At 37.4% G+C, this 17755-nt stretch overlaps 1 protein-coding gene across 1 annotated transcript in view; it reads left to right on the forward strand.

Annotated features, from left to right (window-relative positions):
• The window catches only part of NISCH (nischarin), a gene marked incomplete at its 5' end in the record, with an annotated part of 29071 nt that extends 12351 nt beyond the window's left edge, over positions 1-16720 (forward strand). The window contains 15 exons of the mRNA XM_010081035.1: positions 964-1059; positions 1623-1775; positions 2957-3025; positions 3491-3676; positions 3874-4002; positions 4457-4570; positions 5395-5500; positions 8130-8251; positions 9123-9178; positions 9673-10989; positions 11425-11599; positions 12755-12908; positions 13504-13632; positions 14577-14738; positions 15972-16720. Coding sequence (XP_010079337.1) covers positions 964-1059; positions 1623-1775; positions 2957-3025; positions 3491-3676; positions 3874-4002; positions 4457-4570; positions 5395-5500; positions 8130-8251; positions 9123-9178; positions 9673-10989; positions 11425-11599; positions 12755-12908; positions 13504-13632; positions 14577-14738; positions 15972-16600 — 3597 coding nt within the window. The remainder of the gene's footprint in view (positions 1-963; positions 1060-1622; positions 1776-2956; positions 3026-3490; positions 3677-3873; positions 4003-4456; positions 4571-5394; positions 5501-8129; positions 8252-9122; positions 9179-9672; positions 10990-11424; positions 11600-12754; positions 12909-13503; positions 13633-14576; positions 14739-15971) is intronic.
• Between the last annotated feature and the right edge of the window lie 1035 nt (positions 16721-17755).

A 17755-nucleotide genomic window follows, 5' to 3' on the forward strand; every position in this document is an offset into this window, starting at 1 on the left:
CACAGACACTGTTGTCTCATTGATATGAGAGACTGAGTTGGCTATGAACTGAAGTGGGTTCCTGAAGTCAGTAATTTATTGACATTTTAATGTGTGAAAGAAACTACGGTGGGCTGAGGAGTGGGAGAGTAACATACAGCAGAGAGGATATTGCAGAATAGTATCAGTTTTCCCCTTTCTTGTGAGCATGGATAGTTTCAGGTGAAGCAATTCTTAATGTGGGGGGGAAAAATGGGTTTTGGTCTTGAATGTTTTTGTATGTTCATGAAAAGTTTTGGATTGACTGGCACCAGACTGACACTTTCATCTGGTAGTAAACACTGTCCAAAAATTGTGATAGTCTAGAAGTAATTTTTTCAAGGTTGACAGGAGCTCTGTGTCTCTCTGTTTAGAGGGATTCCCCTGAGACACCAGCAAATGCGCCAGTTGTTCTGGTTGCACAATGTGTGTGACTGTCTACAGAGAAGGACCTGGTTGCTGGACAGAGGCTGTAGCAGACCTTTGGCATTGTTCCAAATAGAGCTACAGAAAAAAAGACTTTGTAATCTTAAACTTAGTCTGTAATTAGCTCACTAGTGCATTAAATGCCTAATTGGTGTCCTCACTTCCTAGGCATTTCTTTTGTCTTTACAGTAAAGAACATGTAATACCTAAATAAATGTGTCTGCAGGTAGTGCTGTAGGTTGAGATACCTCTCTTTTTGGTAACAGTAAAATACATGGGGCATGTAGAAAGCTTTATTTAAATAAATATTTGAATTTCACTTTTCTGTAGTTGTCTCTAATTTTTTGCTTTAGCTTTACCAAATGCTTGTACTGAAAGTCTTGGGGATTTTAAGGGAGTGCTGTAAATACTTTCCAAATTGGTGGAGAACCTGTTCTTGAAGCTTTTAGCTGCCTCTTCCATGTCTCATTTGTCTGTTCTAGCATTGCTGACTTTGTAATATAATTTTTTTTAAAACAGATCAGTCATTGTGGGGGAAAGCTTATCAAAGGGCTGACTTCATCAAAGCATGCTCTGGCCACAATGAGTGTTCGATTTTCAGCAACATCGATGAAGGTAAGAGTGAATTTCTACTCAGTGTTCAAAGCACATGGAAAAATAACATGCGTGTTGTGGAAATATCTGTTTGGAGTCCATGTACTTTTTTGTACTGCCTGTTGCAGGTTCTGCTTTAAAAACCATGGAACTGGAAGGGTTTGCTAACCTTTCAGAATCTCAGCTTTAAGTGGAGGAAGTGTTTACATGTGTCCCTTCACAGGGACGTTTCTGCTTTTATTGGAATGTGTTTCTCTTATCCAGAACTGAATGCATATGTCTTATTCTTTTCTGTGGGCTTTGATTTGGCAAGGGATATCCAGTAGCATAATTTTCACAGTCCTTCTATTGTTCCTCCACATTCCCCAATTTGGGTTGGCTGCTGGTGTTGGAACTCCCTCTCTGTAGATCTAAAATAATTCTGACCCAGTCAGCTCACACTTTAAGACTTACAACTTTGATGTAGGTGATTGTAAAGCTTAGAAATCTTCCTTACTTACATAAGGTGGTCTGGATTCTTTTCAAAACTATTAGCTTTCACTGAAGATGTAAGCGTAAAATTTTAGTGTGCTTGTCTTAAATAGGAAATCCTGGTGCCTGAGGCCTCTGAGTTTGATCAGTGGGAGCCAGAGGATGCAAGTTCAAGTTGTCCCGTGACAGCCATTATCCCAACTTGGAGAACTTTAACAACTTTGGATATGAGTCACAATAGCATCTCTCAAATTGATGATTCAGTGGTAAGAAATATTTTTTCATTTGTGGGGAAAAAAAGTATGACTGATCTTCTGTGGGACATTACACAGCAGAAATTTTGCATTTGCTTTATGTATCTTTTTTTCTGAAAGATGTTCGGTTGCACTTTGTTGATTAGCTACCCAAGTTAATGCTCAGATTTTTTTTTTACTACTTTGATATTTTCTTTGCTAAAGGAGAAAAAGCTTGTCATTCTGTGCTCTGTAAGCGACACTTCCATGAATACTGACCTTTTGAAACGTGCTTTTACTGTTTGCATCTGCCTTAGGCCACTTACAAAGTCTTTTTTTACAAAAAGAACAAAACACCACTTGAGCTCAACTTTGGAGTGTTATCAAGCCTTCTTGACATCGAAACAGTGTGAAGAGCATGGAAAGAAAATGTGGAATAATTTGCCAGTACCTTAGAATTACATGTTGTAAATTGGATATTAAGAAAAAAAAATAGCGTTCATCACAAGAACATGTGTCAAATATGGACATAAGTTTTTACTTGAACTTGTCTTGTGGAGCAGGAAATAGTTATGTCTGTAGCTCAACTAGAGATCGTGGGCTTGGAGCACAGTTTTCTTGTTCAGGATTTTTTGTCATGTAGATTTTTTAGGGTTCTTCAGGTCTGAGTCCAGGCCGTAACTACAAGGCAAATCATCAGTGAGATTACAACCACAATAAAGTGGATGCAAATACTGACATCAAAATTCAGCATCAAATTCAAGGTTTGGGTCCTCCAAAAATAGAAGGCTTTCTGGGTTAAAGTGCATTTTCAAGAGGTTTGTGTGACCTTGTAATGCTTGGCTAGTATAATCAAAACATGAAAAGAAATCATTGAACTTATTCTGGTTTTTGGTACTGTTGTCTTCGTCCAGGTTTCTGTGTAACACAGATATGCTTGTTTGGTAAGATGGAAACACCTGTTAATGAGTTTCATTTATAGTTAGTTGGGCTAAAGTGGGAGCAGCGTATTTGTCTTCAGTGAGAAACAAGGTTTCAAATTAAAACTTAACCATGCTCCTCAGAGTAACCTGGTTTTTGTAAGAGCAAGATTCAGTTCTTCTGTTGCACTAGGTCATACAGAATGCTTTTTTAATACCAGAAGTTGAGAGAAGATGCCATGCGTTGGATGATACCTTTGCATTTAACACATGCATGTTTTTCTCCTCTTTTAGAAATTAACTCCAAAGATTGAATTCCTGGATTTGAGTCACAATGGGGTGTCTCTGGTGGAAAATTTACAGGTAAGTGATGCTTTTGAAAGGTTTGGGTTTTTTAAGACTACCTGAGACCTTAGAACACAGATTTCCTTGCTTCAGAATTTTATTCCTCATCTTCCTCCCAGAGAATAGTTTAAGCCCAAATAGCTTATCCTTCATAACATCAACTACTCTTTTAATGGTGCCTTTGTTAATTGCTCTGGATATTTTCATTTCTTTGCCAATATTGACATACAACATTTAGTTCTTAACTGAATTCATTCACTGACAGCTATATCTATGGGTTAGTAAAAATGCAGTTGAGGAAGTTTCCTTTCTACAAGATTGAACCCGTGTAGTGAACTATTTCATGTTGTGTTTTTCATGCTAGGCAGTGTCCAGCATGAAAACATTGTTGCACAAAAAATGAACAAGCCATAATACAATGTCTTTGATATTGCTTAATTTCAGTGAATTGGTGTATGACATCTATTTTCTGTGCTTTTGTAGCATCTTTACAACCTTGTACATCTGGATTTGTCCTACAACAAGCTTACATCACTAGAAGGTGTTCACACAAAACTGGGAAACATCAAAACTCTGAATTTAGCAGGAAATCAGCTGGAAAGGCTGTGTGGTCTTAACAAACTATATTCATTAGTCAACTTGGATCTGAGCAACAACAAAATAGAACAGGTAACTTGATTTTTGGTGTTGAATTGTGCTTCAGATGACAAGTATTTTATTTAAATGTGTAAAACTGCAAATAAATAGAAGTGGCTGTAGCGATTTTTTTTTTTTCCTGGTTATTGTATATGTGTAAACTATGCAAGAAATGCTTAGTCTGTATGCTCGTTTTCATTTATTCAATCTTTTTATTCAAAAACTTTCAGATTGATGAAGTAAAAAATATAGGAAACCTCCCATGCTTAGAAAAGGTGGTTTTATCCAGCAATCCATTGAGCATCATCCCTGATTACCGGACCAAAGTACTTGCTCAGTTTGGGGACAGGGCCTCCGAGGTAAGCCATGGTGCGCTTCTTCCCATTAAGCTGGCATTTGAAAAAAACATTTTTAAGGCCTGCGGAGGAAAGTAGTGCAAATGTTCTAAAAAGCTGGTGAGTTCTTAGCGTGTGCGTTGGAGAAGGTCTTTAGAGAATTAAATATTGTTAGCATTGTTTGACTATGCTCCTGGATCTGAATGGAAGTTTACGCTGTCTTCGTTGGCTAACAGTATGTTGGCATTGAAACACAGTTGTGCTAGAAGGGTGTTAAGCTTGCCAAGCATTTCTCAGTTTGCATTAAATTCATGTCATGTTAGAGCAAGGTCTAATGTGATAATTCTTTTTATGTAATGGTTACAAAGATGCACATAGTTTGCATTAAGCTAATAAAATTTTTCATTATTACATTAATAAAAGTAAATTGCAGAGATGCCTTGTTTTCAATGTTTTTAGATGTTTTAACTTTTTTTAGGTTTGTTTGGATAACATTGTTACCACAGAAAAGGAACTGGACACTGTGGAAGTGTTAAAAGCTATTCAAAAAGCAAAGGAGGTGAAATACAAACTGAGCAACTCTGACAAAAAGGTGAGTTTGGTGCTGTGAGAGGAGTAAAACGTGCTGCATAGAAAACTTACAAAAAGACTTCTACATATTAGATCTAAGTGGAATTCATTAAACATCCCTTAGCATTAAAGTTTTAATGCTTTCTTTGTGCTTTAGTGTGGTATGAACTTTTAATGTTGCCTCTTTCTTCCTATTTAGTTTTCAGTATAATTTCAGTGATTATCTGACTTTCCTTTTTGTGGTAGCTTGGGAGAGAGGAAGTGGGAGGAAAAGATAAAAAGACTTAATGGTGTACACAGTGAATATGCAGTTGACCTTAAGAGACATATTTTGCATCTTAAATGAGTATTGCAGAGGTGTGATTTTACTGCTTACGTTGCAGAGTACTGGAATTACTTTCCCTGACTTTGTTCTTGTGGGTATTTAGCAGTGGGAAAGAATCAGAAATCTGAATCCTACTTGCGTTCTCTCTTGTGTGTCTGCGTGCTGTGTACTTGGTTAGTCTTGTTTTGGTAATAAACTTATTATCAGAACCTGTTTTGTCCCTACAGTGTAGAAATCCTGTTTTAATTATCTTGTGATTAGTGAAACTTGCTGCTAATTTTGTCGGTACAGTGATTAGTCAGTGATCATAATGACTTCTCTAAATGAATTCTTAGTGGAATTCCACTTAGTGTGAAAATGGAAATTTCAGAGGATGTGACACACATACCCCCCAAAAAAGAAGCTGGCACTAACTTTCCTTTTACTGAAATAGTGAAAGCTTGTGTAGACCTTTAGTTCAGGATCTAATGTGTCCTGTGTATTTAGGTTTTTCTTTAATCACTGCATACTTTCTTTATTAGATCAGTGAGGACTCCAGGCTCACTGCTGCCAGCTCCAAATCAAACTGTTCTCTTACTGTTCGTCCTTCCTCTCCCTCTCTGCCTCGTCCTGTCAGCTCCAGCCAAGGTAATCATGTATGTATCGTGCTGCTGGGCTGAGCCTCTTGGTTCTGCTTTTCTAAGCTGCATTGATATACATGAATATTATGTGCATGGATAATAGGGCTTATCAAGACAAAGCAGAAGGACCTGGTAGTATTGGCTTAGAAAGCAGAAGTTGTATGTGAATCAGCAAATCTGACCTGTCGTTCACCGTAGTGTTAATTAACTGTAGTGGAGGTTTGGGTACAGGGCTTCTTTTACTGCATCATCCTGCAGAAATCACCAGCAGAGGACTATGTATCTTTTCCTAGTTTTGATACATGCCTTAATGGAAAACCATGGCAGGTATAGACATACTTTAAAATTGCTTCTCTACCTGTTTTTGGTCTGCAAAATGTGAGCTCAAGCAGCATCCGTTCCATTGTTGCTTTTTTGCAAGAGCTGCATTTCTGTCAAAGCAGAATAACCATAAGGAAGAGAGAAAAAGGAGATGAGTAAAATACAGCTTTGGGATTAGTGTTCTGTTTGAGTCTGTGATTTCAGCACATCTTTTGTGATCTACAGCACCTGTTGACCTTACCTGAAAATTTTTTATTGTATGTTCCAAATAATGCCTGTTGCATTAGGAACTTAAAAGAATGGCTTATCTTTTATCTTTTGCAGAGGCCTGACTTATGTGAATATTCATTTGTGACTGAGAAGAAGAAATACTTTTTCTTTTGGCTTTTGCCTGATTGAAAACTTAAAGTGCAGTAGGATATGAATAGTGGGAGAAGACTTCGTAACCATTTAAGAGAGCAGGGATTGTATTCTCAGTAATTTGGGGTAGAACAATTTACTCTTCACAATAAATCTCTGTTGGCGGATGGGGGAGAGAAACATATCTGAAGAGCTTGATCTTTGAAAAAAGTTCATTGCTGTGATTTCTGCAAAATCAGTAGAGGTTTTAGTTCACTCCATAAAAATGAAATTGTTCTGACAGTATTTGATTAAAGGACAGATAACTTGGATACAGGTTTGGTTGCTGTTTATGTACTTCATTTTCCTTTGTAGATCACTTCTAGATCACTTTTCATCTGCAAATAAAATGCCAGTTTTTCCAAACTGAAGTCAATGCTTCCTTTACAGTATTTAGCATTTAAGTTGCGGGATTGAGACAGCTTGTGTAGCAATCTGCAATTTTATACAGGACTAGCTGTAAAAATGCATGCTAGCAACCACTGAATGTTTAGGAGCAAATGGGTCTTGGGAGGAAAAAAAATGGAGATTTTTCTTTCTGAAGCACTTGGGAGTTTTATAGAAAGACTGGTATAGGATTCAAGGTTTGTTTACTAGTTCTTTTCCATAAGGTTCCTTTAGTAGAACCTTGGGAAAGGCTTTTGTAAATAGTGGGAAAATGGGGATGAGGACAGGCTATTTCTCAGCTGTAACAATAGAAATTATTTGCTACATATCTAGCTATCAAGAGTTGTTTTCAAAATACTGATTTTGCTAAATTTATTTAAAAAATGGAAATATGCTAGGCAATTAGCTTCACTGTTAGACCTTAAATCATGAATAATGGAATTAATTTCCTGATATGCTATTTCTATGAATTGTTTTCTCTGCAGTTTTTCTAGACACCATCTGTTTCCGTAACTTATTATTCAAATTAAATGTCAGTGACAAATAGCTTATGGAAAAAGATTAAATATTTATATAGGAAACAGAAAACCAAAAATAATGCTGTCATGTTCTGGTTTTCCTGTCAATTTGAGTTTCCTTCTTGCTAACACAGTATTTTGTTAAAGTAATAATTACCTCTTGTGTTTCCTCTGACTATGAGATGGTTTGATGTAATCTACTAAACTTTACCATCAATCCAGAAAGATACATGCAGGAGTTTTTATGCTCAAGCCCGAAAGATATCCACACTCTAATTCTGTTGTTTTGTTCGCACATTTATATACTTGAGCTGTCTGGCTGGCTCAGTGGTAATGCTGAAAATTGATTTGCTCTGTTGCGTCAGTGCAATGCTGTGAATATCAAACAGGCAAGAAGTTAAATGTACCTGTGAATGTTGGCTTATAGGCACTCGTAAGTTTTTGCTAATGATTCATTCACCTTTGAACCCTTCAAAAAGATTCCAAATTAGGTGAGATAGTTGTCTTGAGTGGCATTTGAGGGACCAGACCACCCGAGTCTGGTTGAAGGTTTTACACCGATACTATACTTGTTTACTAGAGGCCTGCAGAAATGTGAGAGAATGCTGTGAAGTTTCCAAAGAGTGCTATGCTATGTTATTACCAGCCTGGTGATGTTTTGGTAAAAGTAAGGGTTAGTATTAATAAAACTGAACAGTTCTATTAAAGCTAAATCATGTGAAGAATTCTTAAACCAGATGTTCACAATTAAATTGATTGTCAGCTTGAAAAATGACCTTTAGCACTCTTTAATGCAACTTTCGGTGGAGTTAAAGATGCGTCTGTAATTAGACTAAAATTCTACTGCTTTTGTTTTGTCCTGGCCGTTATGCGAAAATATCCTTTAGTTTTAATGATTTATGATCAGATCTTGATTATACAATTTTAATTCCATTTGTTTGGCAGATACTATTAGACATTTCATTTTGGATTTAGTTCAGTAATTTTAAGAGCTGTTTGTATTTCTTCTAGAAATAATTTGTGAAGAAACAGTCCTAGCCAGCAGTCTTTTGCAATCCAGTGGTTCGACTCCTACAGACCATACAGTTCCCCAGAGATGCCTTGAATTACCAGACTCCAGATGTAAAAATCAGGTAATTGCCATCCTTCTGTTTATTTTATGGTATTTTTAAGTGTTTTTGCAGGCTTATTTCTGATATTAAACTTCTGTTATCATAGTAATCCATAGCAAAGGTTTTTTGATTCTTAGAGCTATTATAATGGAAAAGGAGGTAGCTCTAAATTTGAGTGAGGGACTTGGTCCACCTTGTAAATTAAGTGCATAATCCAGAGTTGCAGAGAATTGTTGTCACTATATCATGTCTTTGAGACATTTACCCAGTATTATATCCCATCATTTAATATCCACTTAGATAATGACTGTAAGACTTATTTCAATATCAGTTTTTGGAAGGCAGTTCTCTTGCTAGTAGGGTGGAAGAACCTTCTCCCTGTCAATAGGTAGTGGTCTTAAAATTGTCTCCTTCAAACTCCTGCTGTTTGATAGCTTCTGTATTGTGATGTCACTTGTTGTATTGGAAGCACTCTTCATATGCAAGGCTTCAAGGAATGAGACAGCAAGGCTTAGGGGAATCTCTTCCTTTGCTACCTGTGTTGTTGATCTTTTGTCAAGTTCATTTACTGTTTTGCCTCACTTTACTTCAGTAAAAATTTGTAGTGTGCTGGAATCTCTGTGGGTCATAGGTTGGATCTGTTCTCAAGTCAGCAGCAGAGTTAATTCTTTTCCTGCCTTAATTGAGTGCCCAACCTAAAGTAAACAGCTAGTGTTTCAGGATCCTCAAAGAATAGCTGTTTAGCTGCCCACAAGTGCAACAGTCAGCACTTTGCAGTGAGTTGGCTAGCTTTAAACAGCAGGCACCAACATTAACTTTGCTTTTCATGTATGCTGAAGCCTGACAACAGCTATAAGTAGTTCATAGCTTCCTGATGTTTTCTTCTCCTTAGGCACCTGCCTCTCTATTGGATTCATATAAAGAGTATGGAAGTGGTCATCATATGTGGTAGGCAAGATATAAGTTTTGTTTTAAATCCTTGTTAGCTTTTGGGTAATAACAGTGGATGCTGCATTTTTAAACCCAACCTTTAAGGCAAAACAGTTTCTTTCATTGTATGCTGCCTCTGGGTTTTTTTGAACCAAAATCAATTTCATGGTGTGAAGTTTTTAACCTGTGAACCCAGGAATGCAGTCGGTAGTTTTGAAAACCAGCAATAACTGTATTGTAAAGTGCTTTAAATTATAAGGACATAGCTATTGGGATTGGGAAATGGAAGATGAATTAAACATTTTAACTTTTCCTTTGACAGAAGTACATGCTACCAGCCTTTAAAACCAATGGCTGTGTGCAGTATGAAGATGTACAAAATTACACTGACTTAACTGTAGTAACAAAAGTAAGCCTCAAAGTTCTGAGAAGCAGCAGCATGAATTGTAGGTAGTTCTGACTGTTTTTAAACCTGAGCTTGTGCTTACTGTGATTTGTTCTCTCTTCTGAAGTTTGGATCATTCAGAGGAAGAACACTGTGTGGTGCCTGACCCCTGTAACACCATCATCTTGCCTTTTAATTGTGTGTCATACACTGCCACAAACCAAGATTTTATACAGCAACTTTCTGCTGTGATAGTGCAGACTGTGCAGAGATCACCCTCCTCCTTTCCAGAGAATAAAGGAAGCCCTCCAGGTGATTCCAGAACCACAGACAAAGAAGATGGATATTTTGAAATGGGACTTCATGAAGGAGATCAGACTTTTGAGTTCAGCACTACTTCAGATACTTGGTCATCTGACAGCATAGCAGTGGAGAGTGTTGACATAGTCAAAATTCTCTGGAGTTTTTCTATTCATGTTCATAAAGGACTCAGGCAGTTTGCTTCCTGTTTGGTTTTGACTGATGATATGCTAGCTGTGTTTGAGATTCCTCATCAGGAATTGAAAGGAAATTGCCAGCATATCCCTTCTGCATTGAAATTAACGCTGTGTTTTCTATACACTGATATAACAGAATTTGGCTTTCTCCTGCCAGAAATCTGTTTAACATTGAAGCTGAAAAACAGTGACAACTGCTTGTTTGTTGTTTCAGACTCCCAGAATCTTCAAGACTTTTATTCCTGTTTACACACACATTGCTCTCAACACTACACATCAGTGTTACCAAGCTCCACATTGTACTGTGGAAAAGCAAACCTCCAAGAGTTTCTCTGTCAGCTTATGGAATGGAATTGCATTGCAGCAGAAGATGTCGAATTAAAAGGTTGTTTCCCAACATATCTTGTTTATGGGAATAAAACCAATGTTCAGAAAGTCTTGCATCAACCAGAGTCAGCTGCCAATAACAAAGAATGGTCAAAAAATCTTGTGTGTTCTGCACTTTATTCTTCAGTGTATAAATCTTCTGACCAGGGTCCCTGTGTTGTCCATCCGTGTTGGATATTTCTAACACCCCATCATTTGTACATAGTGAAGGTGGATTTTGGTTTACTACCAGGTAAATGGGTAGGCACAGAAGACTTGGGAAGTGTGTTTAAGCTCAATAGGATTCCATTAGCATCACTTCTGCTGCATCCAACTCATGGTTCCATCCAGCAGAAGGGTTCATTTTTGGATGGGCACGTGCTGGAGTTGCTCGTTGGATACACATTTGTTACAGCAGTGTTTGTTCTACCTCATGAGAAATTCCACTTCCTAAGAATCTACAGTCTTTTAAGGACACTCCTGCAGGATGTGAAGACTATTATTATTTTCAAAGCTTCCAACAAATCAGATGCTGTACGAAATCATGTTGTGGAGGCAAACAGACATGGTCAGTCAGCAAGGTAACAATTCCCATAAAAGGTCTGTTGCATGGTGCTGAGGTTAATGTGGCTTAGCCAATGTGTTTACAGTTGTCATTTTGATTGTTTTTGGCCTGTAGTATTGTTGAAGTAGTTTTTCATTCTGGTAGTCTGGAGTAGGTGTGGATGGTTATCTTGGCCTGTACCTGTCTACCTTTCTTGTTTGTTTTGTTTTATGGTTATAACATAAAAAGTACTTTCATATGGAAGTAGACTTCCTATTTCATGTGCTTCCTATTTCATGACTGAGGTCATGGCAGATTGACAGCTATGCTCAAGAGAAATCATTTAAAGTAAACTATTGAGAATAGAAATTGCCTGTTCCTAATTTCTGAATGAAATATGAAGTATTTTCTTATAGGAAAAGAGCTGTGTATTTCCTTAAATTTTGATGATGTGTTTTCTGATCTCTTCTAGCTTTTGCAAGCCTCATCTGACACTGTCATCTTTATATCCATCAGAATTTCTTATGCAGAAGATAACAGAAGATAACCAGATTCCTCTTCATCTTCGTGTTTCTGTGTCTCTGCAGTATGTGGCTGGGCTGAAAGGAAATGCCTTGGTTGAGTTTTTCCATGGCAACATTGCAGAGGTACTGTATCTAGACCAGGTGTATAAAAAGACTGCTTGTGGCCTTTCAGTACTAGACAATATTTTAAAAAACTTTCATGATCATACTTAAAAACAAGAGTTAGGCTCTGTGAAACCTGGAAGCATTTTAGTCAAACCTTGTTTGTGTTACTCCATTTTGGGTTCACTTCTGCAGTGATTCCGGGATCCTGCCAGACGTACTTTGCCTTCAGGATCCTTGATGCAGAACAGGAAAGTACATTAGTGTATGTCTTGAAGATATGATTAATCCAACAATGTTCTGCTTTCTTCTTTAAAATGGCAAAAGGAATGAAAATTAGTGCAGTGGAAGTATTTTGTGGTGGAATCTAGCTAAATCAGTAAGCATCCTGACTCCTTTGCGTACTATGGGTGCATGAAAACAACATGTACATGGCTGTAGGAACTCCAGAAACTTGAGCAGGTAAACCGAATTTCTGAATAACAGCAGATGTGGAGAACATCAAATGTAAAAGTACAGATATTACCTTAAATTCATAATGTGGCTTTTTAAGTCTTAAATCATTGTGGTCTGAGTACAAATGTCAATTAAAAAGCTTATTGAGGAATAGAGGTATTTTTATTCCCTTACCTCACTTCCAAATCTTTTAAGTAAGCACAAGTTATAAGTTGTGCTTCTCTTATTACGTTACAAGAAGCTGATAAAGACAGCAGGTCGCTCATTTGAGGATTCACAGTAAGCTCATCAAGCTAGAAGCTGGGAAGATGCCTAGTTGGAATAGCAGCTGTAGTAGCAAACTGTGATTCTGTTCTCTCTCAAAGATCTTTTGAGTCCAACTCCTCAGTTGACATCTGAAGGCTCAGTAGAGTTGTTGAGGCTTGGGAGGCACTGCTCATCCGTTGATTAAAATTTTGCTGCGGTGTCTGTTCTAGAAAGTCTTTCTTGTGCACTGGATGTTTTTCTCTTTCCTAGTTTTGGTCAGAAAACAAGGAATAATTGGATGACTATTGTGTTCACCTCAAAGCTGCTGCATTTAGCATGCTATTTGACTATAGCAGGTTCAGATGCTTCAGATTTTGAAGTTGTCTTTCTAGTAGTCTGAAGTTGCCTCTAAGATGATGAAACTATCTGAAATAAAATGTGTCAGTGATTTGTGAAATGCAATTTATGTCTTAGGTGGAAAATGAAGAGTTGAGACATCTCATGTGGTCTTCAGTTCTGTTTTACAAGACTCCCAATGTGGAAGTGATGGCTTGTGTGCTTCTTTCAACAAAAGCTATTTACTTCCTGTTGGATGATTCTTTCATTCATGCTGATGAGCACCAGTCAGGTAAGATAGCTATTTTGATCCCTTAATAAGGTTACCAACTTAACCCTTGTCTGTGTGTTTGTCCTCAGTTTAAGTACCAGTTTTGGTTGATACCCTTATTTGGACTTCCTAGTTGAGGGAGAGTGACACTGCTTGCCATATGCAGAGTACTTGCATGAGGCTTATGTTCAAAAAACAGGGTCTTGAGTCATAGCTGCTTCTCAAACAGACCCTTCCACTTGCTATTGTGCCCATGCTTTTCTCAGGTGTCATTTCATAGTCCCTAGCATCACCTGTGCAGCCAAAGGCCCTTTCATAACCAAAATGGTAAGGGAAAGGTAGTGAAACTCATGGGGTGCATTCAGTTCATGGAAGTGGTTTGTTAATGCATCTGCTGATTTAAATCTGTCATGTGATGGCTACTTCAAGAAACACTGCTAACAAGGCGATTTGGTTGTATTTGTTGCTTGAGAAATTATTAGCTGCTATCCCCACCTTCTTCCTAATTTCTTTCTTCAAGTGTGATATATATATAGAAGATTTTAATATAGAAATTATGCTTATGGGGAGAAGAACCATTCTTTTTTGACTTTTTTGTCTTGTCCTTTTTCAACAGAGTTTTGGAACAAAGAAAACTCAGATTGTGAGAATAGCTCTTTCCACCTCTCTTGCTGCTTTGTGCTCAAACTTAATGACCTGCAGTCAGTAAATGTTGGCCTGTTTGACCAATACTTCCGAGTTACTGGTGAGTTCACCTTGTGCTTTAGGTTTATCCAGTTCTATTTTGTCTGTTTAGTGTTGTCTTACATAGATTCCTGTCTTTATTTTATTAGTGAGGTAGAAGAGTGTATTGTTTTGTTGCTTCTTTTTCTTAATGTAACACTGGTGATGCTGAACCAGTAGGCTGTTAATACAGCCTTGCAACATCTTGTAATTGAGGTAACTGGGAAGCTTGATATCAATGAGTTAATCGGTCCCACAAGTGCTGTTAAAATTCTCCTGTCTTAACAACATGTCAAAAGGGAAATGTAAAGACTTTCTTGTTGTTCTGAGGCTTTGGCTTGCAATAAAGAGTAAGATCAAGGTACTGGCCACATTCCAAAATGTGTGTAGTTGATGGTTGACTTTTTGAGTGGAAAATGAGGCCTTAAAGTTCATGAAAGGTAATGGTGTCAACTTAAAACTTAATGGAGATAACATGGGTAGGTAATCTGGGCTAGTGCTTTGCCTCAGACTGCCACTACGTGTAAACCATACATTCCTATGTTCTAAAATGTCTTCTAATTGAGTGGAGACCTCAATGGCAGGGGGAAAAGATCTCCCTTGTGGAAATAATTTGAAGTGACCTTTACATATAACAAGTTCACAAAGAAAACTGGGGAAGTTTTTTCTGTATGATAAATTGTAACATGATGATCATAAGGTTGAACCTGTACAGCAATAGTTGAACTGTTAAATTATAAATGTACATTATCTTTTAAATCAAGATAAATTATATTTTTTGATGGATTTGTAAGGATTCTATTATCCTTGTACAAGGACTTGAAAGCTTTCAGAATAATGATGTATGTTTTCAGGAAAAATAATCCTTGCAAGGAATCTTTTTTTGTTGAGTTGCATATTGAAGAAGAAATTATGATAATGCCATATACGGATGTGTGAATGGTTTATATTCTGTCTTCTCTTCAGGACACTCTGCAGATCATATAGTCACCTGCCTGACAAGAGACAGTTACAACACTCACACTTTCATACAGCAGCTTATGGCAGTTCTGTCATTGCTTGCACGCACACCTTCACCTGAACCAGTAGATAAAGACTTCTACTCTGAATTTGGGAGTAAAACCACAGGTGAGTGGTCTTTTCTACATGTCATGAGTTATTTAAGCATCATAGTTAACGCATCATCTAAAGTGTACTGATTAAGAACCATTTTGAGGGTAATTTATGTATCAGTGGTTTCCTATTTGATACTTTAACCAAACTCCCTGACTTCAGTTATCTTACATGTGCCTTATCTGAACAGAATTGTTAATTGTAAAGTCTTGCACATGTGAAGTTAGTGATGGCTTCTTGAGTCTGGCAGAAACAGCACTTCCTATACAGGATTTTGGGGTGTGTATTAGTGTAGCTCCCACTGCAAAGTTCAGCCTAACCTATAAAGTCTTGTAAGACTCAAAGAACTGTGAAGGTAACAAAGTCTGGAGGTTACATTTTTCCTCTCTTGGTCAAATAAAAGAATCCTGTCATTCTGTGAGAGTGTAGTGAAATGGAAACTAGACTTTTTTTTAAGGTGTCGTAGGTTAAATTCCAATATGGGGTAAAATCTTTTTGCTTAGAATTCTGAAGCGAGTTGAAGGCACAAAATAAAATGGCATTTTCATGAAGAATGATTGTTGTTACTGTTTTAAGGAGAAGCTGTGTAAGCCCAGAAGGTGAAAGGTTTGATGGGAAGTCATAATCTTTTATTAGACCAATTGATTTATGTGAAAAAGCAGGCATGCTTCCTTCAACCTTTGCTTCGTTGTATTTCAGCACTTACAGGGAGTAAGGGACTGCACCTCCTGCTGCTCTAGAAGGTAGCATGGAGCAGAGGAACATGCTCGCCAAGTAAGGATATAAAAGCAATTCCTGTAGAGTCATCTTTTTCTTCTTTTTGGTTTAATTTCTGCCTTTTCTCTCTGCTTAAAGGAAGCGGAGATTTTGTTTGTGTTCAGTGATCTGATAATGCTTTCAGTGAGTTCAGCACTGGGGAGTGGGAAGGAGGCAGAGGAGGTCAGCTGATAGGGAGGTAGGTAACATCTGATATGAGAATCCAGATATATTTCCTTCTACCTCTTCTGCCATCACCCTGAACTAGTTATGGGGTTAGAAATTTGCAGAAAAAATGTGTTGGTAATGCAAGAGAGACTTCAGATCTGCAGTCCAAGTAAAATTATTCCAGTATTGTGTATAAGTAAAACCATGTATGAATTGAAAATTTGAATTCTTACAGCTGCAGCTGTCAAAAGTTGTTGCTTATAATACTTTAAGGAAATATTGTATAGTACTAAATGGAATTATAATAAAATATGTTTCTTGCAGGAAAAATGGAGAATTATGAACTGATTCACTCTAGCAGAGTAAAATTTATTTATCCAAATGAAGAGGAAATTGGGGACCTTGCTTTTCTAGTGGCAGAGAAGATGGATGGTTTGACTAATCTTCATTCCCTCAACATCCTTCTGTATGTGTTGGCATTTCAAGTAAATCCTGTCGAAGGATCTGCTCAAAACACTAGTTCACTTCAACCTAAAACACTTATATTAACCAGCTCTGATTTATTCCTCTTTGATGAAGATTATATCAGTTACCCACTACCTGAATTTGCTAAGGAACCACCAAAGAGAGATAAGTATCAGCTTGCAGATGGAAGACGAATCCGGGATTTAGATAGAGTACTTATGGGTTATCAAACGTACCCACAGGCTCTTACATTTGTGTTTGATGATGTTCAGAATCAGGATCTGATGCAGAATTTAGCACTGGATCACTTTGGAGAAACTGATGGTGCCCCAAAGGGAAATGCTAAACAAGAAGGCAGCAGGAGTGGAGAGATCCAGTGGTACATCTTTATCCCAAGTGCAGAAAGCAGGGAGAAATTAATTTCGTTGCTTGCAAGACAGTGGGAGATCCTGTGTGGTAGGGAACTGCCTTTGGAACTCACTGGCTAATTATTGCACAGCTAAGTGATTTCAGTGTCTATTATAAGGTAAAGCACAGTGTTTAAATAGCACCTGTCAAGTTCTGTTTTTTTAATAAGAGCTCACCTGGACTCTCTTGCTCCCTAGTGCAGTGAACATTTAATAGTACATAGAAGTATTCTGAAGTGTTACCTGTGGACTGAACTTCTTGTAAAGTCTATTTTTTATGCAATAGTATATAGTGAAAAAAATCATAAGACATCCTGGGAAACTGTATGGAAAAATTAAGGAGTCAACACTAAATGTGCTGTTGTCTAGGGCTGTTAAGGTTTCCGCTGTTTTTCTGTATATATCAGTCTTGCTGTTCTATAAAAATTCTAATGTGTAAATAAGGGTAAATGCTTGTGTATGTTCAAGTGCAATGTTCTTTGTACAAGAAGTATTTTGGGTATGCTGCTAATGCTTATTATTTAATGATCTTACAGTTTTATGTATGGTTTTCTTTGAGGCCAATTGTAATTATTTGCTGCCAATCATTAACTTAGCAGTAAAGTTTGAGCCACAAGCAGATGACTTATTTTCATACGAAACTAGTTTCAGGGGCATTCTTTTTTTTTATCCTAGGATAAAGAAGAATTGCCTGCTAAAGATCTACTCAGTATCATCTTGAAAGTGGAAATACCCAGCATGGGTATATGAGCGTTTTGTCAGCAAATAATGAATTTGTATCTCTGAACACAAAGTCTTTCTTTTGCCTATTTTGTCAATACAAATAAAGTGTAATTTGACAGTTTTCTTTTGGCCTTGTCTTTATTCAAGTTTATTTTGTGTTTGCAGGATGCCATATGGCAGTTCAGTGACACACATGATGTTTCTAGAGTGTAGTGTAAAGTATGAAATATGCAGCAAGATGACAGAAGAAAATAGTTTATTTCACTATAGCAAGTTTGTACTAGTCCAGAAATAGAGCTGAGTCATGGGCACTGACGATCTGCAGCTTCTAAATGCAACTTAAGGAGGTTTTATTTCAAGTACTTTTGCTTCTCCGTCAGATATTAGGGATTTGCTTTCCAAGCTGTCATCTTGAACTTGAGTATTACCATGCCCAACAAGTGTTAGCCTCCCTCGTGGCAGTAAAATCCCTACTCACTATTGTGAAGACAAATACTGAGATTTTGAAAATGT

The sequence above is a fragment of the Pterocles gutturalis genome, unplaced genomic scaffold, assembly GCF_000699245.1.
Source record: "Pterocles gutturalis isolate BGI_N339 unplaced genomic scaffold, ASM69924v1 scaffold3379, whole genome shotgun sequence".
NCBI lineage: Eukaryota > Metazoa > Chordata > Aves > Pterocliformes > Pteroclidae > Pterocles > Pterocles gutturalis.